The sequence below is a fragment of the Rhamphochromis sp. 'chilingali' genome, assembly GCF_963969265.1.
Source record: "Rhamphochromis sp. 'chilingali' genome assembly, chromosome: 18".
Taxonomy (NCBI): Eukaryota; Metazoa; Chordata; class Actinopteri; order Cichliformes; family Cichlidae; genus Rhamphochromis; species Rhamphochromis sp. 'chilingali'.
Genome location: NC_137945.1, coordinates 17,569,341 through 17,596,761, shown reverse-complemented (window position 1 = coordinate 17,596,761; position 27,421 = coordinate 17,569,341). Strand labels below are relative to the sequence as shown.

General features: G+C 42.7%; 1 protein-coding gene across 2 annotated transcripts in view; it reads left to right on the top strand.

The window, feature by feature from the left end:
* Window positions 1–27,421, top strand: part of arfgef1 (ADP-ribosylation factor guanine nucleotide-exchange factor 1 (brefeldin A-inhibited)) — a 53,953-nt gene that overhangs the window by 14,377 nt on the left and 12,155 nt on the right. Inside the window, exons 2-22 of one of the 2 annotated variants that reach the window (XM_080864292.1) lie at window positions 1,689–1,719; window positions 6,430–6,586; window positions 6,795–6,941; window positions 8,452–8,631; window positions 9,056–9,109; window positions 11,102–11,459; window positions 12,336–12,461; window positions 13,049–13,296; window positions 13,682–13,815; window positions 17,384–17,618; window positions 19,042–19,141; window positions 19,433–19,572; window positions 19,661–19,769; window positions 22,737–22,938; window positions 23,033–23,144; window positions 24,553–24,758; window positions 24,868–24,952; window positions 25,092–25,257; window positions 25,511–25,662; window positions 25,768–25,896; window positions 25,992–26,150. In XM_080864292.1, coding sequence (XP_080720418.1) covers window positions 1,689–1,719; window positions 6,430–6,586; window positions 6,795–6,941; window positions 8,452–8,631; window positions 9,056–9,109; window positions 11,102–11,459; window positions 12,336–12,461; window positions 13,049–13,296; window positions 13,682–13,815; window positions 17,384–17,618; window positions 19,042–19,141; window positions 19,433–19,572; window positions 19,661–19,769; window positions 22,737–22,938; window positions 23,033–23,144; window positions 24,553–24,758; window positions 24,868–24,952; window positions 25,092–25,257; window positions 25,511–25,662; window positions 25,768–25,896; window positions 25,992–26,150 — 3,230 coding nt within the window. The remainder of the gene's footprint in view (window positions 1–1,688; window positions 1,720–6,429; window positions 6,587–6,794; window positions 6,942–8,451; window positions 8,632–9,055; window positions 9,110–11,101; window positions 11,460–12,335; window positions 12,462–13,048; window positions 13,297–13,681; window positions 13,816–17,383; window positions 17,619–19,041; window positions 19,142–19,432; window positions 19,573–19,660; window positions 19,770–22,736; window positions 22,939–23,032; window positions 23,145–24,552; window positions 24,759–24,867; window positions 24,953–25,091; window positions 25,258–25,510; window positions 25,663–25,767; window positions 25,897–25,991; window positions 26,151–27,421) is intronic. The other variant, XM_080864293.1, reaches the window with a different exon arrangement.

Here is a 27,421-nt window from a genome sequence, read left to right as displayed (position 1 = left end):
TCAGAGATGTGCTGATCTACAGTCTTCTGTCTGTTGTTAAGCAACATCATGATAATCACTGTAATATGATTCGTTATCTCTGAAGGCACACATGATTTCCCACTCCTATGTAACCTCGAAATTATGTAACCAATTCAGATAACATACACTAATACTTAATCTCTGTCTCGCTATTTCAGGTCAAATATCATTTGTTTACCGATTACATGTTTCATATTCAGAGCATATACTAGAAATATATGTTGAAAAATGGATGCTAGGCATAAGGTGAGATAGATCCTCTGATGTCCTGTTGCTAATAAGTGAAAATATCTGCCTTAGTATCAGCTCAGCTTCTACAATCATGCTTTTTAACTGAATCAAGAGAATGGGGGAAACTGTCACAGCCTTGTTATTCATTAATTATTAAATAGATGATTTAGACATAGCAGTCACGATCCTGTTCTGTCTGCTGTAGAATAAAGACGTTAAAAGATGATCATTGCTTTGATCTTATGTCAGATTTGAATCCATGTGAACAAAAGTCCTGTGGGCCGGTTGTGACTGCATGTAAACGGATGTATAAATTAGCATCAGACAGTTCGGAAAATCGTCCTCTCCTGAGTTGCGCAGTCAAACATGGTTGAAACCAGCTTTAATTTACTTCCACAGTGTTAAGAGCTAAATATTCTCACCAAGTGGATTTCTTTGAAAGGACCCGTTAGCCTTCCAGCAGTGAAATAATTGAGCTGTCATTTCATTACTGGGGTTTTTCCCAATCATCGCTAGTCTCGTGCAATTCTGTGAGGACGATTGACACTATGTTTTTTAAAAGCTTCCTCATTGAAGGCTCCCTTTAATGTCTAGTACCAATTGGCCTCTCTTCCGCTCTCTCTAGCTCTATTTCTGTCTCAGCTTCTCCATCTCTCTCTCTCATCCCTCCCTCTGTGTGTCTGCCTCTCTTATTTTCCTGCTCTTCTGTGTCAGTGCTCAGCAAGTTCATACAACTGCTTTCAAGCCTGGAGATCTGTGAAATAAACACAAATGTTGGCCTGGCTCACGGACACGGCGCACACTGAATAATGATTACATTTTGGGGACTGAGTGCTGCAGCTGAGGCAATACACAAACCAGTCTCCTCTCTAGTTGCCGTTAGGGACGCAAACAAGACCATCACCATGACGAAACAAGCGCATTCAGGCGGAACCCCACCCCAACAAGCTGTTCAGTGACCGCATCAACTTAAAGCATCAACTTAGATCTTTTGAATGCAGATGTGTTTGAAAATTTACTATGTTGATGCACTAAGATTGCAGATATGTTGGATGTGTGCAGCTGCATTGTAGCTTGGAGGCAGGGGGGGTCCTCACTCTGAATCAGCCTTTGGGAGGTGTGAAACTGAAACACTTTGTTGTCATTTATGAATATTTGCTAAACCATAAACATCTATTGTCCAGAATTAATTAATTTTCCTTTGGCTCCAGCTAAAACCTTATTGAAGGGTGCCAACAGTTCCTCTGGGAAGGAAATTGGTGGCTGCACATAGATGTCAGTTTGGAGGGATTATTTCTGCATAAATTGACCTGATCATTTGAAACTTTTGGCCATGCATAATATGAGCTTTCAGATATTAAAAAATATGTAAAATACTGTCCACAGATTCCTATATTTGACTTATTTAACATGTTACTTTTTTTTCTGTCTTTCAGAGGAAATCAAAGAAGAATCGGAAAAATTAAGGTAAGCAGTTGATGAATGGAGTCACACAATAAGGCAGCAAAGGTCATTTCACGGGTTTTGTCACTCCCTGCGTGTTCAGGCACTGTAAAATTCATGACTCACTTGCAAGTCTTTCTGCTGCTTTTGCCTGTGTTCAGACGCGTAAAGGGGATTAAAACTGTGTATGTGTGTGTGCGTGTGTGGGTGTTCATGTGCATGTCTCTGGTGTTTTTGTTTGTGGCTCTCTGCCTGGCTTGTTCCCAACAGTGTCTTGCCTTCTCATTAATGGATTTCTTCATGAAGCTCTGCCTAATGCCTGTGTGTGTGTGTGTGTGTGAATGTGTGGGGTGCTCATGAATGGGCTTCGAAGTATCATGGGCTTTGGAATGAAATGTAGCATGAATGCCACCTCGCCTCTTCCCCATCCTTTCTTCCTCACGCCAGCTCATTTTTATTTCCCACTTACATTTCTGTCCCTCATCATTTTCCCCTTCGCACACAATCCTTCCCTATTATTTCACTCACTTCTCTCCAAATTAGATTTACCAGTGACTCAAAATTCATCTGAATTTTAAGGTTAGGGATTCTGTGCAGCCAGCACCAGGCTCACAGAAGTATTGCTGCTTGTGTTTTCACCTCAGGTGCTTTACAACTCTTTTCGGATAGATGCAATACTCTAGCTTTGCTACTTATGAATACAAACACCCTGGTTGAGCCTGCAGCCCAGTTTAAATAGGTTTTCTCTGTGCATTCATTCTGTAATGTAATTGCAATAGTAGGCATGGGCAGTGTCTAACTAAGTACATTTCAAATCACTGTTTAAAATCAAATCTTGTTACGATAGCTAAATATATGCTAAGGAAACGGGTACTAAGCATTACTGGCTAATCTAATCACTGTGATATTTAAACAAAGCAGCCACATAAAGCTCATGTTGTATGAAAACCATTAATGGTGTTTTAGGAAATTATTCCAGAATCATTTCATAATCTTAAAAAAATGCTCTTATCAGTTAACTACCACACCACGTAAAGGCCTGAAAGATCAAACATTTAAGCTCTACAAAGTGACCTGCACTCGGTACAGTTTACATGAGTTTACATGAATTAGGTTTTCTCAGTTTTCTGGGACCACTAAACATTGAAACTTTCCAATATTCTCAGGACTTGTTCTGTATCTTGGTTTCAAGTAAGTGTCTTTAAAATTGCATTCTTGCCAAAAATTACAGCGTCGATAACGCACTAATCTGCAAGACTAGATCCAGCTTTTGGTCTTCCAATAAACCCATCTGCCATACTTTGATAACATACACTGTAATTACAGCTGCTCAGCCATGGTAACCCATGCTATGAAGCTCCCAGTACACAGCTTTTGTGCTGATGTTAATGTCAGAGGAGGACTGGAGCTCTGTCGGTATAGAGTCAGCAAGGGTTGGCAACTTTTATGTGTCTCAGCACGCAGCGACCCAGCTTTGTAACTTTGAGCTGCTGTGTTCCTAATGCCTTTCAGTTTGTAATAGGGCTGCCACAAAGGATTATTTTGATAGTCGACTAGTCACCGATTATTTTTGCGATTAGTCGACTAATCAGAGCATGCATCCATTGGACGTAAAACATACAGCTTATTGCACCAGCAGCATCTGCTCTTATATAACTATCATTAGCTTACAGCTTTAAGTGTTTAAGGTATATGCTAACTAAAAATAAAGACAAGATGATAGTTTATTAAATTTTAATGAAATTTGCAGATTGTTTCGGTGAAAGTTAATAAACTCCTTGCTATCTAAAATATAACGGGACACCGGAGTATTTTCCCCAGCATCTCACACTTCTGATAATCAGCTGTCTGCTTGACGTTTATTCAGCTGTGTAAAAACTATAACTTTAATCTCAGCCAAACCGATTTACTCAGGAACAAATAAAATACTAAAAAAAGCCAAACAATAACATTTTGAAGTTATCTAAGTGACTTATATATCATGTTTAACCTGAGTAGCGAAAGACAGCAGTGGGTTTGAAAACGATTTGCCGGGAGTCCGGTGTTCTCACGGGCTCCAGTGAGCCTTGCCCCCGGCTAGCTATCGAGCTAGTGGGTAACAGACATCTCCGAAAACGTCGGAGCGCTTTTGAAAATATGTGGTGTCTTGAATAACTGAGCAGTTATTTGAGGTTTACACAGCTACATTCTCGCCTGAAAATATGTTAAACGTTTAATTTGTGACCCAGAAAGAATAATAAGAGTAATATTAAAACTAACTAGCTGCCGCCATCGTTGTAAACTGAGCTGGGCTGCGCTATGAATTCTGGGACAAAGCTTCTTCTTCTTCGGGGTTTAACGGCAGCTGGCATCCTTGTACATGCAGTGCTGCCATCTTCTGTTTCAGTCCGTTATTACACTCTTAAATCCTACTACTTATTCCTGCGCCTTTTGTGATCTTACAAAGCTTCAAACGACGCGTCGACTATTAAATCAGTCGTCGACGTAATCGTGACTAGTCGACTAATCGTGGCAGCCCTACTTTGTAATAATACCACTTGCAGTTGAACTAGTCGGAAAGAAATTGCACAAACTGCCTTGTTGCAACAGTAGCATCCTGTTACAGTGCTACGCTCTTTAGAGCGACCCATTCTTTTACAAGTGCTTGTGAAGGCAGACTGCATGGCGAATTGCTTGTTTTGTTTTGTTTTTCTTATAAACCTGTGGCAACGAGGTGTGTCCTAATACTTTTGTCCATATGGCGTAGCATCTAGAAACAACAGCCAGCATTCTGACGCTTTACCACTTCCTGTTTTGTGCACAGGTCTTTCTTTAAGAATGTCAATAAATTTTTTTAAAAAGCTCAAAGTTAAATTGTCATCAGGAAATGGACACTGGTTTGGAGTCGGTGTGAAAAGCAAAATGGGGATTGCATTTGCCAAAACACAGACTGTTTACCTGCATACAGGCCAAAGCCTGCTGTATGATCGGCCAACACAGCATGTAATGCAAACAGACTGAAAGCTTCCAGCACCCGATTTTCTCTCCCTCGTCTGAGAACTGTGCTTATTTAAATGCTGATGTATCTTTGTAGAGATTAGCTCAGGATAAAGATGGAGGAAACGCTCTGGTTCTGTCCAAAGGTGACAGATTTGACCAACCGGCAGCCCTGAAGTCCTGAAGTAGTACACAATAAGATAAATTCTATGCATTCTTTTTGTTTTCTTTGCCAGGAAATTAGATAAGCTTTGAAAGCTATGAAATTAAAAGCAAAGTGCAGCTGCTAATGAAAGCACATGTGACCTGATTGAGAGCTTGTAAGGAAACATGGCTCCAGTAAGGATTTTTAAGCGCTTGTTTCCAAGATAAAGATGAACCTTTGACTTCAGCATTTAATTGAATGCAGTATTCAGTTCCATGTAATAACATAGCTGCAGGATGTGCTGGCTGTGCTGTCTGACTAGAACTCAGTTTTATAGTGTTTATGTTTTATAAGCAGCCTGAGCCTGACATTGGGCTTATAATAAAGGGCTGAGCAGGCCAGGTGACATTAAGCAGGGAGTTCAGGGATAAACCAGCGGAGACGAGCTCCCTGCAGATCCACAACATAATAGCTGAGAGAGAAATTGAGACTGGGTCAGACCAGTAATAAGCTGACAGAGTGGATGCTCTTGCTGAATCATAGCAAAGATCTTTTTAATCATTTTAATGTTGTTGTCCACAATGTTTTTGAAGAAGACTGTAAGCCTGGTAAACGGGTTCATGTTTTCCATTTTTATGCTCGATATTTGTAGCTCCTTCCCTGTCCAATCATCTTTAATTTGTGGTAATTAATACCCATTTCCTCGGCTGCTTTCAGACAACTTATATTATATTCCTTTCCAGCGCTCTAAGCGTTCTCCCTCTGCTCTTCTCTGAGCACCCTCATTTTCCCGGTGAATTCATGCTGCTTGATGCCTCTTTCGTTTTTAACTGGCTCTGAATCCTTTTTTTCCCTCTTCTCTTCTTGTACAAGCGATCCGTCCTCGCTTCTTTCTCTGTCTCTGATTGTGCCCTTCTATGCTCGGCGTGGTCGTCCCTCTAAAAAAGAGCTGAACTCGTCCTTTTTCCGTTGCCAAGACATAAACAATGCAGCCCCCTCCACCGCTAGCCGTCTCCCTCCCTTTCTCTGTTCTTCTCCTCTTCCAGCTTGTGCAGTCTGGGTGTGGTGGTAGCGCTTAGGGATGCTGTAAAGACATGGCTGCTGAAAGCGATGGTCTATATTTTAAGGCTGTCTCCGGTCTTTTAAAAATTCCGAAAAAATAGCTGTGCAGTTACCAGTCGTGCAGGAGGAGATGCTTTATCAGCATGGACCCATGGCAAAGCTTGAATTACAAAACCTCTGGGATTACTACCCCAGGCACTACATTAAATTCAGTGTAATAAAATCTGTTCTTACTATTCATTTTCCCCCTCAGGAACAGGATAAAGCACAGGGTCTTCTTTGGTTTAGCTTGTTTGATGTCCTGCTTCAGCTGTGGAGCAAGCAGAGGTTGTTCTTTATAGTGAAGCACGCCATCCCCGGCGCTTTTTCGTGTTTGTTTCAGGCTTGGATGTCAACAAAAGTGTTAGTGTGTCATGTTGATTTTTATGCCCCGTTTCTTTTCTTGTGACTCCAGATGACAGACGGGACCGCGGAGCCACAGTGTTTATCTCACAGTCTCTGTCCCTTTCTTCCTCTTTTTTAAAATGTATTTATTTTCCTTCCCTCCCCAGTCCACCGGGTGGAGATGGCAAATCAGGTTCCAGCACTTTACCGCCAATCAAATCAAAGACCAACTTCATTGAAGCCGACAAGTACTTCTTGCCGTTTGAGCTGGCATGTCAATCCAAATGTCCCCGCATCGTCATCACCTCGCTCGACTGTTTACAGGTCAGTGGCGGGACAAGTCACACCGCAGGCCCCCGAGTGCTTGCACGAGTGTTACTTTATGGCAGCGAACTGTGTGCTGGGCTCTGCCTTTACTGTATCTTTGGATGTCTTTGAAGAAAAATAAGTTCTTTTAATTCCATGCTACCAGGTCGTTTAGTTGTGTTTTTGCATATGTGTGTTTACGTCTGCATGTTCGTGTGACTTTTAGAAGCTGATAGCGTATGGCCACCTGACGGGCAGCGCCCCGGACAGCACGGCTCCGGGCAAGAAGCTCATCGACAGGATCATCGAGACCATCTGCGCTTGTTTTCAAGGACCTCAGACTGACGAGGGCGTGCAGCTACAGATTATTAAGGTGTGCTGCCGTCCCCCTCTTCTGACATATCGCAGCTTGTCGCAGACACGCTCAATACACACTTTAGAGAATTTAATTAGCCGACAGTCATTCCTTAAAAGACCACATCTGTGTCTTTATGTGGCTTTGATCTGCAGCAATCTTTAATAACACTTGCTGTTTGTGGCTGCAGCAGATAATCCTGCTGGACTGTTGAATAATACAATATTATTTTACCTTATTAATATGTATGTCATTTGAAAAACAATCTGTAATTATATTGTAAATACGATTACTTTTTCATTTTATCTCGGAGACTTACCTGACAAAGTCAGTGATAGTGGCAACTATTTAAGTTTTAATATTAGTTGTGAATCTGTTTTATATTTATTGTTAATAACTTGCTGTCCCTGCTTTGTGGTGTATTGTGTTGTTCTCCTGATAGACTATATAAAAATGGACAAAGCCACAGTGACTTTGGTTTTAAAGACTTCTACTTAGCTTCATGGCTGCTCCCCTTTTTTACACCTGTGAGTGACCCTATTTAGGTCTGTGGGCGGGGATTCCTCCCTCGTAGCTGTGAGGTTATGAGCTTATTTGAAGTTTGTGCATCAGAAAAAGTTCAATAAACTAGATTTTCTGACATACTTTTGTAGGGCTGTTCAATATAACGATATATATGGGATGACGATATACAAACGTCTATCGTTTCCTATTACGCTATCGTTTGTTTCGTGGTGTTGCAAAATAAACTGTTTACAGCAATATTTTTTCATCGTTTTGACGGTTACTGTAGTGACCTGTAGCTATATTAATTTCTTAAAGTTCTCTCGTTCTCTTATATTTAATATAACCACACTACAGACGGACAAGCGCCTGTTTTTACATGTTGTCGTTAGCAACAACGATGGTAAAACCATCGCGTGGCTCCGCTGTCCGCTTGTTTGTTTTCCACGTAAACCTTTCACAATAAAGCTCAAGATCCTGTTGAGACTTTTCAAAACAAACTGAATCATGTGATTGAGTATGCAGAGTTTTGACGGATGAGAAGCAAAAAAGAGCCGTCAGGTGCTAAAAAATAAACCTTAGACTCAAACGTTAGAACAGGCTTTTCCCCGCAGCACGGCGTGTAATAAATACTCACAAAGAAAACGGCGGCCGTTACAACCTTTGCCTAAAAATGTGTAGTTTCATGCATCGGTTAAAACATTCGTCTCCAGGTACACGACGCCCAGCTGGAAACACTTTACGCAAGTCGAGCTGCCCGAGATTCACAGAATTTACAGAAGATTTTGTGATTTATATCGTTGTCAGGACGATAAATGTCTTATATCGGGATATGAGATTTTGGTCATATCGCACAGCCCTATACTTTTGAGAGGTGTTTGCATTTAAGATTTCGAATGCTGAAACGTCCAGCTGTTCTTGACTGCATCAGTGTTTGGCTTTTGGTTTTTTGCGCAGCTGCGATTCTCGGCTTTTTCTCGTCCTGCGTCAGCAGTTAATGGTAGTTTTTGGTCTTTCCTTTCAGGCTCTCTTGACAGCGGTGACGTCTCAGCATATAGAAATCCACGAGGGTACTGTTCTGCAGGCCGTCCGCACCTGTTACAACATCTACCTGGCCAGCAAGAACCTCATCAATCAGACCACAGCCAAGGCCACGCTCACACAGATGCTCAACGTTATCTTCGCACGCATGGAGAACCAAGCAGTATGTTCGAAGCCTCTGTAAACACCGAATCGCACAGAATTCTGTTTATGTAGAGACACCATGGACAGCTCATCTTTGGAGCGGCTGTCTGAATCACTGATGCTGTCACTAATGCATAAAAGCCAGTGAAGCTAATATGAGTATTAAATAAATTATAGCGCTAGCCTAAACAAATCTATGCTGCAGTCAAATCTGGAGTCAGAGTGGATTGGAAATAATGTCTTTGCTTTCTGTGACTGGTTTACTCGAGCCACCAGATTTAATTAAAATCTGTTGTTTGCTTTGTGTCCAGAGGGACATTTTAGTTATTGCCTTCAGGAAAAAAAGGCAAAAAAAGCTTGCTCTAATGTCATCTTTTTCTTTTTGAATGACACTTTTTCCCCCCTTCCTCACCTGCCTCCCTCCTTTCCTTTTGGACACATAGCTTACAAATCACAGGCTATCTTGGTCTCTGGCCTCCAGAAAGCGTGACCGCCAGGTAAAGCGTGCAGGACTGCCGTGACATGCCTGATCCGACCTCTTCTAAACTCTTCTCTGTGCATCTGTGTTTGCGCATTAGAGCTTTTTTTTTTTTTTTTTTTCCTTCCCTCACTCATCCATCCATGCACTCATCCGTTCTCTCCTCCTTTTTGCTCCTGCACCGCACAGGAGCAGGTATGCTGTGCACTTCTTCCACCGTATGCTTGCTGTGGCTTCTGTTGACTTGCCCACAAATCATCTCGCTTTCCTCCCGCACCAGTTAACATTTTAGTTTACAGTCACACCTGGGCGCGGTAAACGCTGTACAAGCAGGTCAGCTGCGCCCGTCTCATTCCTGACGAGTTTTCTTATGCTTTGCTTCTTGAGAGGGCTTTCAGAACAATGAGCCATTGATACCGAGTCAGACGGAGAAATGCGAGGCAGGAGTCGGTAGACGAGGCAGACTTTGAGGCAGAGGCCTATTGTTGTGCTGTCGCTGCCTGCCCAGTGCTGCTGCTGCTGCACAGGGAGATCCACTTTGTGTGTCTGTGTGTAGAAGTATTCTGCACGCTGTGATCACAGCTATCACACTATCCGACTGAGGTGGCATTTAAATAATGAGCTTAGTTTGTCTTCGCCCAAACCTCCCAGTCGAGGCGCCTTCGTCCTGTCCCGCTACCGTCACTCGTATTCAATACTAATCGTTTCATTCGCAATGCCGTGTCACTGAATCTATTCGATTACATTTAATGCGACAAGATCAGCAGTCTGGTTTAATTATCGAGAGTGTTGATTTGAGAGTAAGACGCAACGAGTTTAATGAGAGGAGTCAGTTTTTGGTTTGCTTTGTAATAGTCAAATGATTGAATGTAATAATACTGATAGTGTAATTGTGTCTTATGGCTAGTAATGGATACAGACAGGCTAATTCATTGAAACAAATTCATTTTGGCTCATTTGTTCTTCTAATTAAAGCTCTGAATTCGAAAGAGAGTCGCCGTAGCTCGAAAGATCACATTGTTTGGTAAATGTGTCACACTGTTTGTATTTTCATCTGTGACCCACGTCCCCCCCTTCAAGCTGCTGCGCCTCTCCTCTTTGACTCTTGAGTCTGTCATTTGCCTTTTAACCTTTATTGTCGGCAAATCATCACACGCACGCTCAGATGGCAAAATGCACCGCTGGGTTCTTGTTCTTGCCGCTGCTCGTAGTTATTTTTTTTCCTCGTACGGATCGGTGTTTGCTGTCAAGCACTGAAGTGTTAAACTGTTTTTTTTTTTTTCTTAAATATCTCTTTGTTTTCTCAGAAGCCTTTTCCAGGAGGCAATCAGCACAACTTTCACAAACATGTAATGTTTTTTTTTAATAGATTATGAGCATGTGCAAATGATTTATGACCCACTTTTGGTCTGGGCCCTGCCCGGCTAAAGCATGGCAACACTTTGCGGCGCTCCCCGTCAGAAGCAGCGGTTGCACATGTCAGCTGTGACACATCAGCCGGGACAGCCGTTTTTCCACCAGAAATATTTTGCAGCACCGGCGGGTTAGAGTAGACCCCGTTGACACGGGCCAGCATGAACCGATTCCTCGAAGTTTGTCTGATTGCTGTTTTTTTTAATGGCATGTCTTTCTTCTCAGTGCGTGCATTTTCATACGCATCTCCATATGAACACACATCTGATGTATGCTGGCAAACTGTACTGCTTTTTTTTTGTATACTACAACTACAATCTGTAGTCATCTTTTGTTCTCTGCTTTGACATCTGGGAGTGTTGTGGCTCAGTGAGTCTTCAGGGAATCTAGACAGGCTGATCAGACTTGTAATTGTTGATGAGTTTGTTTATATGCTTAACCTTTGCTTTTTTTTGTCCTCTGTGTGTCTGTGTGTTGCATGCGTCTGTCTTCTATGATGCTTTTGCTGTTCTTTGCATGCTTTGTCTGTCTATGTGTGCTTTGCTGTTTTGTTTTGTCTGTGTGTGCGTGTGTGTGTGGGCCCCACCCCTGCTTACAGCTGCAAGAAGCAAAACAGCTGGAGAGAGAGCGGCACAGGCAGCACTCCCCAGTCACTCAGCACACCGAGCCAGACTCCGCCCAGCACCAGACCCACATTCATTCGCCGGTGAAGGGTCCGACACGGGAGGCCAACGGGCCCCTCACCCCTCCGACTCCCAGCATCACCACCCCGTCCACCCCATCGACGCCCTCGACACCGGCCCCGGAGAGCAGCGGCAGGTCTGCCCTCAAAGAGCAGGAGGAGCAGAGGGAGCAGGAGGAGAAGGGAGAGAACCCAGACCCAGAAAACGGTTCAGAGTTCTGCGTGGCTGAAAGTGAACAAACCGAGGCAGACCAAGCCACTGCAGCGGCAGAAAGTAAGGCTGCACGCAGAGTTTCTTCCTTTTTTTCCATTTTCTCTTTCTCTGTCAGTAGACACGGACAATCACAAAATATCTCTTCCCTGATTATGAACCCATTATCTTGCTTTTTTGTTTTTTAAGTTTAATCTCTCCCTGTGCCACCATGTTTGGCCACTAAAAGCGATCAACTCTCTCACAGCTAAGTGCTGTTTAACTGTCGCTTTAAATATATCAGGCACACGGCGTAACGTTCAAGAGCACGTGGCATGTCGTTTGAGTTGTATCAACTTGTCCAGAGTAAACAGCACCTTGAATGCAAACTGTAAAAGCCTCGTGCTTAAAATGCTTTGCAGTTTGGTGTAATAATTAAAAAGAAACTGCAAGAACCAGTGTTTTCTGTTGCAGATATTTGATACTACAGATAGTGTTGCAGAAGCTCCTTTAATGAGGGAACTACTGTAGAATCTGAAGAGGAGAATAAAAATGTTTTTTAGTGACATTGTAACTTTTTGCATGCTGGCCCCTTTTACTGCACTCCACACGCGGTTTTAAAAGATCTCTAAGCTATAATTTGGGTGCAGCAGCAAATCTACAACAAAATGACAGAAGAAGAAAAGAATCAAGGTGTCCAGACCTCAGCCTGACTCAAATGCTATGGTGAGACCTTCAGAGAACTGTGCATAAACAAATTCCTGCAAACCTCCAGAAACTGAAGCAATGTTGTTAAGAAGAGTGGGCCAAAATTCTTCCACAATAACATGAAAGACTAATAAAGCCATTTTTTCCAGCCTCTAGCTTTTCACGAGACTCTATACAGAACTTTCTTTTTCACAGGACTGCATGTACAACGTATCAAGGCGTACACTCAGACTTTACATGGTTTTTATTTAGGTGCAGCAGCCCAGAAGCATGCAGAGGCAGCTGAGGAGGAGGACAGGGAGACTCCAAACTATGAGGAGAAAGCCCAGGAAATAGTCCAAAGTATTCTGCAAGAGGTGGTCAATACTGTTGCAGGAGGTAAGATTTCTTTGTTGCTTGTTTGCTTAAATCGGTGTTTTATTTTTAAAGGCAGTGACTAATTGCGTCGTGAAAAAAGTGGCTGACTGAAGAATAAACCAGCAACCAGCTGCTCTTTATTGAGGCCAACTCCTGAAAGTAGATTTCAGTTTGCTGTCGGAGTAGGAGATCTTTAAATTCTCAAAAACCTGTGCAGATTTGCAGCCATTGTGCAAAGCTTACCCCAGACTTAGCGAGTTAGAAGAGTGTTATCTTATAATTTCTCCTCCCGACACTTCCGCGGCTCATTCGTGGAGGTGTATGGGAAAAGCAAAGAGCTCTTTCTTTGTGGGTAAAAGCTTAAAAACCTAAAAAAATTCTTTGAGCACACAGAAGAATAGTTCTTTGCTTCGCTAACCTCAGATGAAAGATGGCGGTTATGTTCCAGAGCTGTCTTCTTTCTTTGTAATTCGTCAGGTCGTCAAACTAAGTCTAGAATGCTTTTCTCGTCATAAAAAACAAATTGTGTCCCTTTTGTAGATCATTTTAAGGTGTTTAAATATTACAGATTAGTGTATCACCCCTGTCGATTCAACTCCACCCTGCAGGCCACTGCCTGGACCCAGCAAACCTGTGCTCTGACACCAAGGAGTCTGGTGGCGAGGGGGAGCCAGCAGAGTCAGAGCCTGCAGAAGCGGCAACAGAGGGCACCCAGAGCTCCCTGGAGGATGAGGGCACTGTGGGTAGCGACAGCGAGCACGTCCATGCCAACGGCATCCCCGGCACACCTATTTCTGCCAGCTTCACCCCCTCCCTGCCTGATGACAGACTCTCCGTCTCATCCAACGACACTCAGGTACCAGGAAACGCAGCTTGCTTACTTTATGTCAAATTAACATCACCTGCAAATGATCAGAGCTTTGACTGTGAACCTTTATGTTACCCTATTTGAATCAAAAGCATGATGAAAGACATGTCACACACACTTTGAATACCTGTTTTGTTTTTTTAAATTAAGCTAAAATAGCTATTTTCTACAATTCTTATGTATTTACAATTTTTCCATTCAGCTGTATGTGACCAATTATGCAGGATTACACTCCTCAGTGATTGCTGTTAAAGAAATCTAATAGATTTGGAAGCTCATAATCACACACAGTTTATGTTAAGCACTCAACAGGATATAAAGAGTGAAAGTGGCATTTTTTAAAAGTATTTTTGTTTCTCTGGTTTGTCTGCAGGAATCAGGAGCAGCACCGGGCCAGCCGCCAGGTGCTAAATTCTCCCACATCCTCCAGAAAGATGCCTTTCTTGTCTTTCGCTCGCTCTGCAAGCTGTCAATGAAACCGCTATCAGATGGGCCACCTGATCCGAAGTAAGGATACAAATTAAACATAATGACTGCTCTTGTGTGTTATTTGGTTCGTCTGTTTCTGGTTAATATTTTCGACTCCTTTGACTTATGCAAAAAAAAAGTGAGATAATTATGCTGTGTTAGGAGGGAAAGGTGTGATAGCAGCCTGATACTGAAATAATGCTGAGTTTTAGACACAGCAGTAAAAAATACATAAAATGACTTCTGTTTGGTTTCATGCCTGTGAAAACCCATCAAGCAGACTCTCTTAAATTATGTCAGAGGCATTTGAGGTTTCACTTGAAGTCAGGTTTAATAACTGAGGATCGGACGGCAAAGAGCTCCACCTCGGTCCACATAGCACCAAACCCCTCCTGTCGGTTGGATGACTGGGCCTTGTGGCACCGCACTTCCTAGGTGAGGTGTTTGGGGTCTGTCCTGCCAGGAAGAGACCTCAGGACAGAGCCAGCACACTTGAGAGATTATATCTCTGACTTGGGAGCGCGTTGGTGTCCCCCTGTAGACCTAAGAGGGGAGGTGGTCAGTTGGAGGAAGATCTTTGGGTCTTTGCTTCGACTTCTACTAATGAATGGATGGATGACTGAGTGATTAACTGTAAGACCTAACTGTAAAAATTTTTGCTGCTAAACAACTGAAATAATGAATTATCCAAATAGTTTTGGACTTACTTTCTATCAGTTCATTGCTGTATCCCAATCTTGATTACTTAGTTTGCAGTGGAGAAACATATTACTGACATTTAATGAGAAATAAATGAAATTTTTAATGTGGTTATCTAAAAGAATGTGGAAAATCAGTTTTATTTGGATGCTTTCCAGCTGACATTCTCCTTCAAAAACCTTTGTTTGTTAGTAAAATGAATTAGTGATGTATTGTGCTTCCAGTAAAGCCCCCAATGAAAAGCTTCGATTTTTATTTGGTTTCATCTTTGGGATAGACATGCACAAATGTGAGTCATGGTTTAAAATGAGGATCGCTCCCATGATAACTGCAGTGTTCTGATACATGATGATAAGGCAGACAATGAGCCATCACTCAGCATTTTCTGAATCACTTCCTGGTTTCATCCCATTTTAACTGCTTCCCTTTTTTTAACAGCAGAAAAGTATAATTAGATATGTGCCTTCATGTAATATTTCTTCTGACCCATCTCTGGTTTTCCAAAAAGGGCATGCGATTGGCTTGACCTGATGGCTATAGCTTTTGAGAAACTGGATTTCCCGCATCTGGTTTCTTTGTGAAACTCAATTCAGGCTCTGCTGGCTGGTTTGTTTACTGTTCCGTTTATTTAATCATCCGTCACTTTTATTTTACTTTAATCCGGTGAAATGAACTGCAATCTCAGTCCTTTGCTCAATAGCTTTTTAATGAAAATGTTGAAAATTCAAAAGAAAGAATGGTGTTTGTGTGTTTGTGCCCATTTGTGTGTGTGTGTGTGTCTAATGAAGGCCACGTCAGTTACCTCAGCACTGATGTGCCGTGTCAGTGCCAGACAGAAACCTTTTACCTTCCTAACAAGGCTGTTCTGCCTCATGAGTCACACTTTGTCACTCTGTCATGAGGGAGCACACAGGCGAAAGTGTGGCTTTATTATTATCATTATCACCATCAGAAACTACTTTATTTTATTGTTTTATAAATTTGAAGAAATACTTGATTTTTATTCTAGATTTGCTAACCACCAATGTGCTAACTACTCTTTTCTGGATATCCTAAGGGGGATAAACTTAAAATAAAGGCGGATGTAGTCTTTGGGTATGAAAAGGAGGCCAGCTGTCTTAACCCTGCGTTTTTCTTTCTTATTTTAATGCTTTTAGTGTTGTAGTTTTCTTGCATTGTACTAACATTGCATTTCTTTCTTCACAACAATCTGGTTGGCGATAAAGCAGTATGTTTTCCTTTGCTCCATATTTTTTGGCTATTGAAAGAGAAGTAGAGGCACCCTGTTGTTGTGCCACATAAATCCTAATTTGTCTGCCTGCCAGAGATGGAAGACATTGCACAGAAGCAGCCAAACCCAGAATATAAAGTAGCTGAAAGTGTGATTTTTGACTCGTTTCGTCCTGCTGCTGCAGGAAAACAGTTCAGACGGGCTGACGCTATACGCGCAGGGGCGTTTGATTTGGTTTCCCGAGCATTTCTTTGATGCTGTTGAAGTTTTTAACTCTCTGATGCAGAGATACAGCATGATTTAGTTTTACTGTGCGTTACACTTTTCCCACTTTGTGGAATAACTTTGCTTGAAGGACAGATCATGTCACTTATAGGTACTTTGTTTTAGTGAGATTTTTGTTTCTCTTTTGGTTGCCAAGAGCATTTTGTGACGAAAACTTTTCATGGTTAAAAGCCTTGGGCAGATGATTAGATAAATTTTTTTGGTTGTTTTATCCAGCGCTGAGCGTTATTGCAGATTTGGATCTGTAAAATGCTATAGTACAGGGGTCTGCAACCCTGATCAGTCGTGCCACAGCTGACACGTGAAGGGTTTAACTGATGGCACGACACGCGGTGAATTAATCTGAGAAGGAGCATTAAAAAATAAATGGCCGGGCCACCGGTGCACATCGCAAATTAGCTCGCATAGACACGTCAGTTGTTCTTCTTAATGACGGTATCTTAGCTAACAACCCCAACTACCAGATTCAACTTGTAATTGGATAAAAATAACGTAGCCTACCTGTGAGAGGGACGTGGCTAGCTGGCAGTTTTTTCAAGCGATGCTGAAATTTCCACATTCCGACACAAATGCTTCAGGAGCTGTCCGCTCAGCGCAGCATCAGCACCACGGAAATACACTGATACATCCATGGACTCGAGACAGGATTCACGATGCGTCTTCGGGACTTTCAGGTGTATGGACCAATGTTTTCTTTTCTGATCTAACCAGAAAGCTTTAGCGAGCAGCTGGATTTGTCTCTCTTTAACTGGCTGGACACAGAGGACATCGAAATGCAGCTGATTGAACTCAAAAGCTCGACTCTGTGGGGTCAAAGTTTGCAGAACTACGAACGCAGCTGGAATCCACAGCTGTGCGTGTTCATGGAGCTTGCATTTTCACCTGCTGGGCATCACTACCTGACAAGTTTAACTGTGTTAAGAACATTGCACAGGCCTTATTGGCAGTATTTGGCTCTACATATCAAAATAGCTGATCTGCACTATGCCAACGTCTGTTTAGAAATATAGTTCTATAAAGTTGTTTTATATAGTGTGTAGCTGTTGATGTAGAGCATTATTAAATCTATTGCTAATGCAACGGTTGATATGGCACATTGACTTCTGAGGAAATTTTAGATGGCACTCATCATTAGAAAGGTTGCCGACCCCTGCTATAGAAGATGAAGCTTCACACATTGATATGTGCGCACAAACAAACCACTGCACAGGGTATTTTTTTGTGTTTTAATTCAAGCCCTCTTTTCTATTCAAAGGAGACAGTCAATTCATGATAACAAGCTTATGTTATTGTTGTGGATGAATTTAATTTTGTAACTTTCCGAAGGGGAATCAATTGTTCCCCTTGCTTTCATCAAAGATTTTAACTTCCTCTTTTCTGTCCTCGTCTCAGGTCCCACGAGTTGCGGTCGAAGGTCTTGTCCCTCCAGCTGCTGCTGTCCATCCTGCAAAACGCCGGGCCCATCTTTAAGACCAACGAGATGTTCATAAATGCCATCAAGCAGTACCTGTGTGTGGCTCTGTCCAAGAATGGGGTCTCCTCTGTGCCTGAGGTCTTCGAACTGTCTCTTTCCATTTTCCTCACTCTCCTTTCTCACTTCAAGACACACCTCAAGATGCAAATCGAGGTAAAGCATTTGCTTTAAGTTTGGACAAAAGCACTGGGTCTCCTACACAAGAGCTGTCGGCCATAGAAACCCATGCCGTGAAGCTCCCGGCACACAGTTTCTGTGCTGATGTTAATGCCAGAGGAGCTCTGCAGTTATTGACTCAGCAGAGACTGCACTCGGGGACCTTTACATAGTCTGCCACTTCACGGCTGGGTTGCTGTGGTTCCTAAATGCTTTCATTTCCTTTCTGTTACGGCATCACAGTCGTATTCAGTTGTGTTTGTAAAGGCACACTGCATGGCTAACAGTAGGTGTGACCCAGTGCTTTTGTCCATATAGTTTATGAAAGTATTGACCATAAACTGTATATAAAAGATGATTGTGGTAACACAATTGGAAGCGTTAAGTCTGGTATTTCAGTCGTTGCCATCTTGATTATGTAAGTGACAGAAGAAGAGTTTTCAGTTGATATCTCCTTTCTTTGTTAGCAGGCTTCATCCATAGACCTCAGAGGTTCATCACAAAGACATGCAGCCCCTCTTATTTGGGGTCTTACTTACTATTAAACTTGTCTGACAATAATGCAGCTTACAACTGTATTAAAAATGCAAACATCTAGGAAGGCAGCGACCTGTGTCGGCACACTTAAATCCTTATTAGGTGTAAATGTGTGAGTAATAAAAGAAATCCTCCTTGTACATTACTGATGAAGGGAAAATTAGCTTTAGAGACCCAAGTCGTTTTGTGCCCGGCTACTTTTGGACTTTCAAAGAAGTGCCGTTTATAGCAAAAAGGTATCGACAGAAAGGATCGCCATAGAAAGCAGCAGTTTCTGCACTAACAGTCTCTGGAACGTAGTACAAAGAAATGTTTTGAACCCAGAAGTCATTCAATATTTTTCCCATGGTGAGTCAAGCTAGGATATTTTTCTCTTTTATTTTTACTTAGATGTGCAGGGAAAACCCGATGAACTACTTGGCTAGTTCATCAGCCAACTAGTTCATCTGGCACCTGGTTCACTTTGTAGGAAACACAGGAACAATTGAGGTGTTAAACGCCACATTTAAAAGAGAAAATAATTTTGATCGACTTGTTTTTACAGTGAAGAACTGTCAGTATATATGTGTATCTTTCATGTTTATATCTAGCATCTTTCAGTGGTAAGAGATATTGACGGGCTGTTACCATATCTGCTGTAACGTTCTTCCTCCTCTGCCTACAGTTTATTCTTCTGAGTCTAACTGTCGAACATTTGACATCCACCTGCTATATTTGTTGTATCCACTCGAGGGGAATCGTGTTTTGCTTCTGGAGGGTTGCGTGTGGGCTTTCTCTTTTTTTTTTTTTTTTTTTTTTGGTTATGCAGGCAACTGAAGGTTGTTTTTACCTCTCCTTGTGTGTGTGATTCATGTTTACACTGTCACATGAACTCTCTCAACAGGTGTTCTTCAAGGAGATTTTCCTGTATATTCTTGAGACGTCCACAAGCTCCTATGACCACAAATGGATGGTTATACAAACCCTCACTAGAATATGTGCAGGTTGGCGTCTCTCTCTATTTTCACTTCTCTTTGTGTCATTTAGAAAATAGAAGTACTTTGATTGGGGCTTTAGATGTGGTGCAGATATATCTGCTAGTTGTCAAAAAAGTTTTTAGCTGTACAGAAATGCTGAATAGTACCTCATATGAACTGCTTCTTTTTTCACGTGACTGTCGTAACAAAGTTGCAGTTTCATCTAATGATTAATTATTATCTTTATATGTATGCCTATTGATTCACCCTCCACATTTTCACTCCCAAACTCCATCTGGCTCCCATCTGTCCCATCAGACGCCCAGAGTGTGGTGGACATCTACGTGAACTATGACTGTGACTTGAATGCTGCTAACATATTTGAACGGCTGGTCAACGACCTCTCGAAAATTGCACAAGGTCGTGGAGGCCATGAGCTTGGGATAACCCCCCAGCAGGTGATTTTATTTATTTATTTAATTTAAAGTTATTATTGCTATTATTCACAATCTTGGGCTGAAAAAAACTGTTGGGATGCTTTTCTAGGAGCTGACCCTGAGAAAGAAAGGCCTTGAGTGTCTAGTGTCAATCCTGAAGTGTATGGTGGAGTGGAGTAAAGACCAATACGTCAACCCCAATTCCCAGACCAGCCTCGGTGAGACACTCGTGTCTTTTATCAAAACTGTCTGGCAGTCATCAGACCTGATCTGAATACAAGGCATAACCTTCCTCTTCATTGTTATTCTGCACACTGATCAGTGTTTGGCTGGTAGTTTGAAACAATCCAAGACAGGCTAGCTGTACACAGAACAATGTGTTACTGCAGGGGAGAGTGTAGTAATTCCTTAAAAATAACAGTGAAGACTGTTTGGTTAAATTGCAGAATACAGAACATATAACACGAATGAATACATCAGGACACAAGCCTGTAATATTACTGAAATCTTCAGAATGAGCTTTGAATGTATGACTAAAGCTTAAATAAAAGGAAGTGTTTGGGTACCTTAATTTTATTTTTTGCCTTGTAGCCTCCGTCTTTTTCAATCCTCCACCTAATGTAGGAAATATGATGCTAATTAAACACTGTTATGCTAATTAAGATTGCATATTTTTTTTATTTTATTTGCCAGATTTTTGATAAACACTCCTATTTCCAAAATGTAGACATTTCTAGCAATAATTTCATAATTCAGGCTTTTAAAGGTTTTTACTGGTTTGCGATAAAGCTCCATCAGCATAGTTGCAATCAGAGGCAGGGTGGACAGCTGGCATTCATCTGGGAGAGCTACAACTCTTAAGAAGAAATGCAAACGTTCATCAGCTCGGTTCCCACCGCTCGAAGCAGCGGGATAATGCCCAGAGGCTGGCGCAGACAGGCTAATCCAGGAGGTTTAATCCTGAAAAGAACGATACCTTAGGCCGAGCCATGATTGAGGCGGGGGGGGGGGGGTGGACTGAAGATATCTTCAGTGTCAGACTGGCCCTTGGGTTTTCAGCACATCGGAGGATTTCTGTTGTTTGCTCAAACTAAGGAAGAGTACAGCTGCGTGAAAGCACTGGAAAGATATCCCAGAAGCCTTCTGGAGCAGCCCATGGGCTAGCCTCAGGCTGGGCTAACAGGGCTAACTAGCATAGGCAGCTGTGTTCGCTCACAGTGGCGCTATTTCTATTTCAAAACTTATGCCACCTCATTAGCAATCTAGCAGGAACTCATAGGTTAGTAGTGGTGTGCGGATCGATACTGAAATATCGATTCTTCCGATCCCAGCAATTTATGTTCTAGAATCGATTCTCATATTTTAATATCGATATTTTAGTACTCTGGGGTAAATTTGTAGTTTTTCCATTAAAATGAACGCAGTGGAAAGAAACTATACAATTCGGATCGTCTAATTTGGAAGGAACTACTTCCTCTTACGCCTTTCATAGTCATATGCGGAATACGGCTGTATAAATGTGTGGCAGCCCCTGGCGTGCACACTCACAACAATGGCTGAGCGCAAACAGAGTCCTGTGTGGACACGTTGTTGTGGCAACACCACTGACCTCGTCAAACACCTCGGAGTAAATCACATCACAGAATATGATAAGCTTATGTTGAGGCGAACTGAAGAGGAGGACAGGGACAGGTGCTGCTAGGGCGAGACCGACGTCTCTCGCAGAGTCCTTTAGTGCTGCAGGCAGGCAACATGCTCAAATAGCGCACAACGTCAGTTTTTTTTTTTTTTTTTTGTTTCTATATGATTATTCTGCATTATTAAGCAATAAAAACAAGTTGTCTGATGTCCTCTAATCATTATGAAGCAATATGGTTATGTTATTATTACAATTACATAATACAATTATATATTGTATTATGAAATGCAATGAAACATTAAGTTTTTGTACAGAGTATCGGTATCGGATCAGTATCGCTGATACCACCCTGAATTTTACTTGGTATCGGATCAGAAAGGAAATCAGTGGTATCGCACATCACTATAGGTTAGTATTTGAATTTTGAATGTTACGTTTGCCGCCGAATTTCAGACAGAGAAGTTTTCACTGTTTTCTTTTATTTTACAATGTGGAATATGAATTGTGGTTACAAATAGAGTATAGCAGTACAATATATCACATCCCCTGTTTTTAAACTGTCCCTTGTCTCTCCTTGTGAACGACTTCAAAGCAAGAGCAGGTAACAGTAGAGCAGTATGGAGTATTTGCTGGAACGTGTTTGTGTCGCTCGTTTTACACCCGTTGTGTCCGTAGGGAGTTTTGTACTAATGTTGGGTTACATAGCTTGTGTTTGAGAGTTTCCTGTTGCCCAGCTATACCCATAGATTTGTAACAAAAACCGTGTTTGAATTTAACCACAACTACTAATAGGTGAAAATGCTGCTGGTTGGTTTTGATGGAAACATTATAAAGTAGTTCCCCGACGCACAGCTTGTGTTCCCCCATTGTTTTCCCTCCGTTCTGTAAGCCGGGGAGTGGACACAGAGTGCCAGCTCACATTACTGCGGCTTTGTCCTGAATGTTTTAAAGAGTTTCCGATAGGTAATCAGACTCCCTCCGTCTTACAGCGTGGACTCGCTCCAGCAGCAGCAGATCCCTGAGCTTACTCCAGCAGGCTTAAGAAACCAGCCTCTATTGGTGTCTAAGTTCTTTCTGCTTTCCCTTTGACGACCTGGAGCTTTTCAGATAACCCACCTTTTATAATACCCCTCCCCTCCCTCCTGCCTTGCACCTGCTCCGACAGTGTGAATAAATGTGTGTTTCTGGAATTCATTAAGCTGCGATTGTGCACGGATTCGAGTAACGCTTGCATTCATACCCTCCCTGCCAACAACAACAAAAAATCATTAAGTAGACCTTGGGTTCATTTTCTTTGGTCCAGTTTTCCCCCTTTTAAATGACTGAAGTTTGTCTCCTGCAGTACTAGCTTTAAGTTAGCTGTTTTTTAAGCCTTGAGGCCATGCTTGTGCCAGAGTTTCAATTAAAGGCCTCGCTTCTATGATGTTTGCTGGGAGTTGCAACAATAGTCTTTTTTTTCTGTTATTATCATATATGTCCACTTATCTGTCGTCCCTTCTGCGTTGTCTTATCTGGTGTATTTTTTTCTTTCTTTTTTATTCCTCAGGCCAAGAGAAACCATCAGAACAAGAAAGCACAGAGTCCAAGGCTCCGGAGACCATAAACCGCTATGGGAGCATTAACTCTCTGGACTCCACAGCCTCGTCCGGTATCGGAAGCTACAGCACGCAGATGTCTGGTACTGACAACCCAGAGCAGTTTGAAGTGCTCAAGCAGCAAAAGGAGATCATCGAGCAGGGCATCGACCTGTAAGGGGTGCCGCTTTCACGGAGTAATCGTTTTATCCTCCGGATAACTGTGGCATTAGCTTCATTAAGTTGTCCTTCTCTGGATCTTCTATAGGTTTAACAAGAAACCAAAGAGAGGAATTCAGTACCTTCAGGAGCAAGGCATGCTGGGTACAACCCCCGAGGACCTTGCTCAGTTTTTGCACCAGGAGGAGAGGCTCGATTCGGTAAGAAGTCATGTGGTTCTTACTTTCAGCTAAAACAGAGTACAGATCTGCTTCTCTGCTCACACCACAACACAGATTTGGGTCCAGACTTTTGGCATGTTGAAGTGAGGAAGCACAAACCGCACAGTGATCTCAGAGCAGGTGTAACGTTTACAGCTTTATCCCAAGACCGGGTTAAGCGAATACGATACTCAGTCACCGACGGCTGATGGTGCCAGAGTTGTAAGTGCGGCTGTGGCACCAGAACAGTTGTTGTATGTGTCGGGGGGTGTTATTAAAAATAGCACAAATGAGATTTACTCAAGCGAAGTTATGGCAGGGAGGAAAATGGCTCATTCTAGTAGCATGGAGTGAGTTTCCCACACAAACATCTGGAGATCAGAATCGTTAACTAAAGCTGAGATATGAAATGAAGAAAGTCTAAGAATGTCTAATATTGTAAATATTGCAACAGATGACATATGAGATGGTGTGAAGTGACTGTTTTTCTTCTGTTGCCTGCATCCGCCCGTCAGAACAAGGGTGCAGCAAGCTAACGCTACAGCCTGTCCTATGAAGCAGGATGTGGCTAATCTATCTTAACTTCAGGATTAACCCTGAGTTTTCAGGACTATCAAGGTGGTTCAGGTCTTGCTGGGTTATATTGCCATGGTAACATGTTGCCAACCTAACCTGCTCTGGAAAATGACAGGTTTGAGATTAAAGATCAGCAGGTATGAAATCGCCTCTTACTGACCAATCAGTTGCCTAGAAAAATCCATTCCTGGAAAAAACCCTGTGTGTGGAGAGCAAGAGGGTCTAACAATGAGGATCAGTGATAAATACAGTTTCTTACACATAACTTACCAGCTAACAGCACCACTTCCCTTTGATGTAAACATGCTAATCATATCCCAGCTAGATTGATAAAGCCTGGGTTACTTTATCATGTTCATGTCCCGATGTTAGGGTAAGTGGATCCATATAACGGAAAGATGTTGAACCTGTTTTGTGGTACAGAGCCCAGATCAGCTACAGTAGGATACTATTAAAGTCTACATCCTATCCTGCTGTCGCTAGCATGCGCCTGATGCAATTGGCATTTGTAGCCCAGTAGAAAAAAATGTTGTTTGCATAAAACTGGTAATACCCCACATGATTATTTCTGAAAAGAAATGTTGGTGCTGAGTTTGTCAAATGTATTTTTGGTGCTTCATGCATATTAAGAAATTTCCCAGAGAAAGACAAACTTTGGCACATTTATGGTCATTCCATCTCATTAGAAAAGAAATCTCATCTCAGAACTTCAATCTATTTCAGACACTCTCCCACACACGCAGTAGATAAGAACCAGCACAGACAAATGCTAAATATGTGTTTTACGTTGCGGCACGTTTCACATAGCCTCTGTTTTCTTTTGCTCTGTCAGACTCAAGTGGGAGAATTCCTCGGGGATAATGACCGTTTCAATAAAGAGGTGATGTACGCCTACGTGGATCAAATGGACTTCCAGGGCAAAGACTTTGTCTCTGCGCTGAGGATGTTCCTGGAGGGCTTTCGGCTGCCCGGAGAGGCCCAGAAAATCGACCGGCTCATGGAGAAATTTGCGGCGAGATATCTTGAATGCAACCAGGGGTGAGTTTATGACTCTGGAAATGCTTGCGTTTGGTTCTCTGTGGTCAGTAAACACAGTGCTGTTAAATTAATCTGCTCTCCTACCCTTGCTTTCCTGTCCCTTTCCCAGGCAAACGCTCTTTGCCAGCGCTGACACTGCGTATGTCCTTGCCTACTCAATCATTATGTTGACAACAGACCTTCACAGTCCACAGGTGAGCGCTCCGCCTCAGTGAGGCAACGGCCTTCGGGATGTGTTTAGACAGCAGTCCTTCCCTTAAATATCTGTTCAGCATAAATCACAGAAGTTAAATAAGCAGCTTTTGACCCGAATCCCTGTTGTTATCTGCAAAGGTTAAGAATAAAATGACAAAAGAGCAATATATCAAGATGAACCGGGGCATCAATGACAGCAAAGACCTACCTGAGGAATATCTCTCAGCCATCTACGACGAGATCGCGGGGAAAAAGATCGCCATGAAGGAGACAAAAGAGCTCACCATGAAATCCAACAAGCAAAGTGAGTCTCAGTGCTGGAGGAGTTCTCAAAGGTGTAATGAAAAAGGAGATTGTAGATATTATCCAGAGTCATTTACTTGATATCGTTGTTGCTGGAATGGTTTTGGATGAGGCTTGGAGCTATCAGAAATCAGTTATTCTATGAAAAACACTTCTGATTTACACTTTGCAGCAGCTGTTAAAAGAAAAGCTGCAGTTTTTTTTCCACTTTCTGTAAAAAAAAAAAAAAAAAATGTCTGGGGTTTATTGCTCAGGTGTGGCCAGCGAGAAGCAGAGGCGCCTGCTGTACAACTTGGAGATGGAGCAGATGGCTAAGACGGCCAAAGCTCTGATGGAGGCCGTCAGCCACGTGCAGGCTCCCTTCACCAGTGCCACACATCTGGAGCATGTCAGACCCATGTTCAAGGTAATAACGCCAGCGCATGCACATGTGCTTCAGACACATCTGGGCACAGACACAGCTGCAAACAAATCATCCTTGCCGTTGTTGTTTGTTTGTTTGTTTCCTCAGCTGGCATGGACGCCCTTCCTGGCCGCCTTCAGCGTGGGGCTTCAGGACTGCGACGACACTGAGGTGGCCTCGCTGTGTCTTGAAGGAATCCGCTGTGCCATCAGGATCGCGTGCATCTTCTCCATTCAGGTACTGCAATCTGTTTTGTAGGACTAGTGCCGTACCGTATTACCGACCTGGCAGCGCGTTGACACAAAGCATTGTTGTTGTTTTGCCTCTCACAGCTGGAGAGGGATGCGTATGTGCAGGCTCTGGCCAGGTTCACCCTGCTCACAGCCACCTCAGGCATTGCAGAAATGAAGCAGAAGAACATTGACACCATCAAGACCCTCATCACTGTGGCCCACACAGATGGAAACTATCTGGGAAACTCCTGGCATGAGGTTCGCTCCACTTATGTCACATGAAACTGGCGTTTGTGTTGGCTCGCAGGAACGTGTTGTTATAATTCATCTCATATTTAAATGATCATCTTTCCCGAGCCTCAGATTCCTCTGGGATATCAATTTGTATATCTACAGTGGGGCAAAAAAGTATTTAGTCAGCCACCGATTGTGCAAGTTCCCCCACTTAAAATGATGACAGAGGTCAGTAATTTGCACCAGAGGTACACTTCAACTGTGAGAGACAGAATGTGAAAAAAAAATCCATGAATTCACATGGTAGGATTTGTAAAGAATTTATTCGTAAATTAGGGTGGAAAATAAGTATTTGGTCACCTCAAACAAGGAAAATCTCTGGCTCTCACAGACCTGTAACGTCTTCTGTAAGAAGCTTTTCTGTCCCCCACTCGTTACCTGTATGAATGGCACCTGTTTGAACTCATCATCTGTATAAAAGACACCTGTCCACAGCCTCAAACAGTCAGACTCCAAACTCCGCCATGGCCAAGAACAAAGAGCTTTCGAAGGACACCAGGAAAAGTATTGTAGACCTGCACCAGACTGGGAAGAGTGAATCTACAATAGGCAAGCAGCTTGGTGTGAAAAAATCAACTGTGGGAGCAATCATCAGAAAATGGAAGACATACAAGACCACTGATAATCTCCCTCGATCTGGGGCTCCACGCAAGATCTCATCCCGTGGGGTCAAAATGATCATGAGAACGGTGAGCAAAGATCCCAGAACCACACGGGGGGACCTGGTGAATGACCTGCAGAGAGCTGGGACCAAAGTAACAAAGGTCACCATCAGTAACACACTACAACGGCAGGGAATCAAATCCCGCAGTGCCAGACGTGTTCCGCTGCTGAAGCCAGTGCATGTCCAGGCCCGTCTGAAGTTTGCCAGAGAGCACATGGATGATACAGCAGAGGATTGGGAGAATGTCATGTGGTCAGATGAAACCAAAGTAGAACTTTTTGGTATAAACTCAACTCGTCGTGTTTGGAGGAAGAAGAATACTGAGTTGCATCCCAAGAACACCATACCTACTGTGAAGCATGGGGGTGGAAACATCATGCTATGGGGCTGTTTTTCTGCCAAGGGGACAGGACGACTGATCCGTGTTAAGGACAGAATGAATGGGGCCATGTATCGTGAGATTTTGAGCCAAAACCTCCTTCCATCAGTGAGAACTTTGAAGATGAAACGAGGCTGGGTCTTCCAACATGACAATGATCCAAAACACACCGCCCGGGCAACAAAGGAGTGG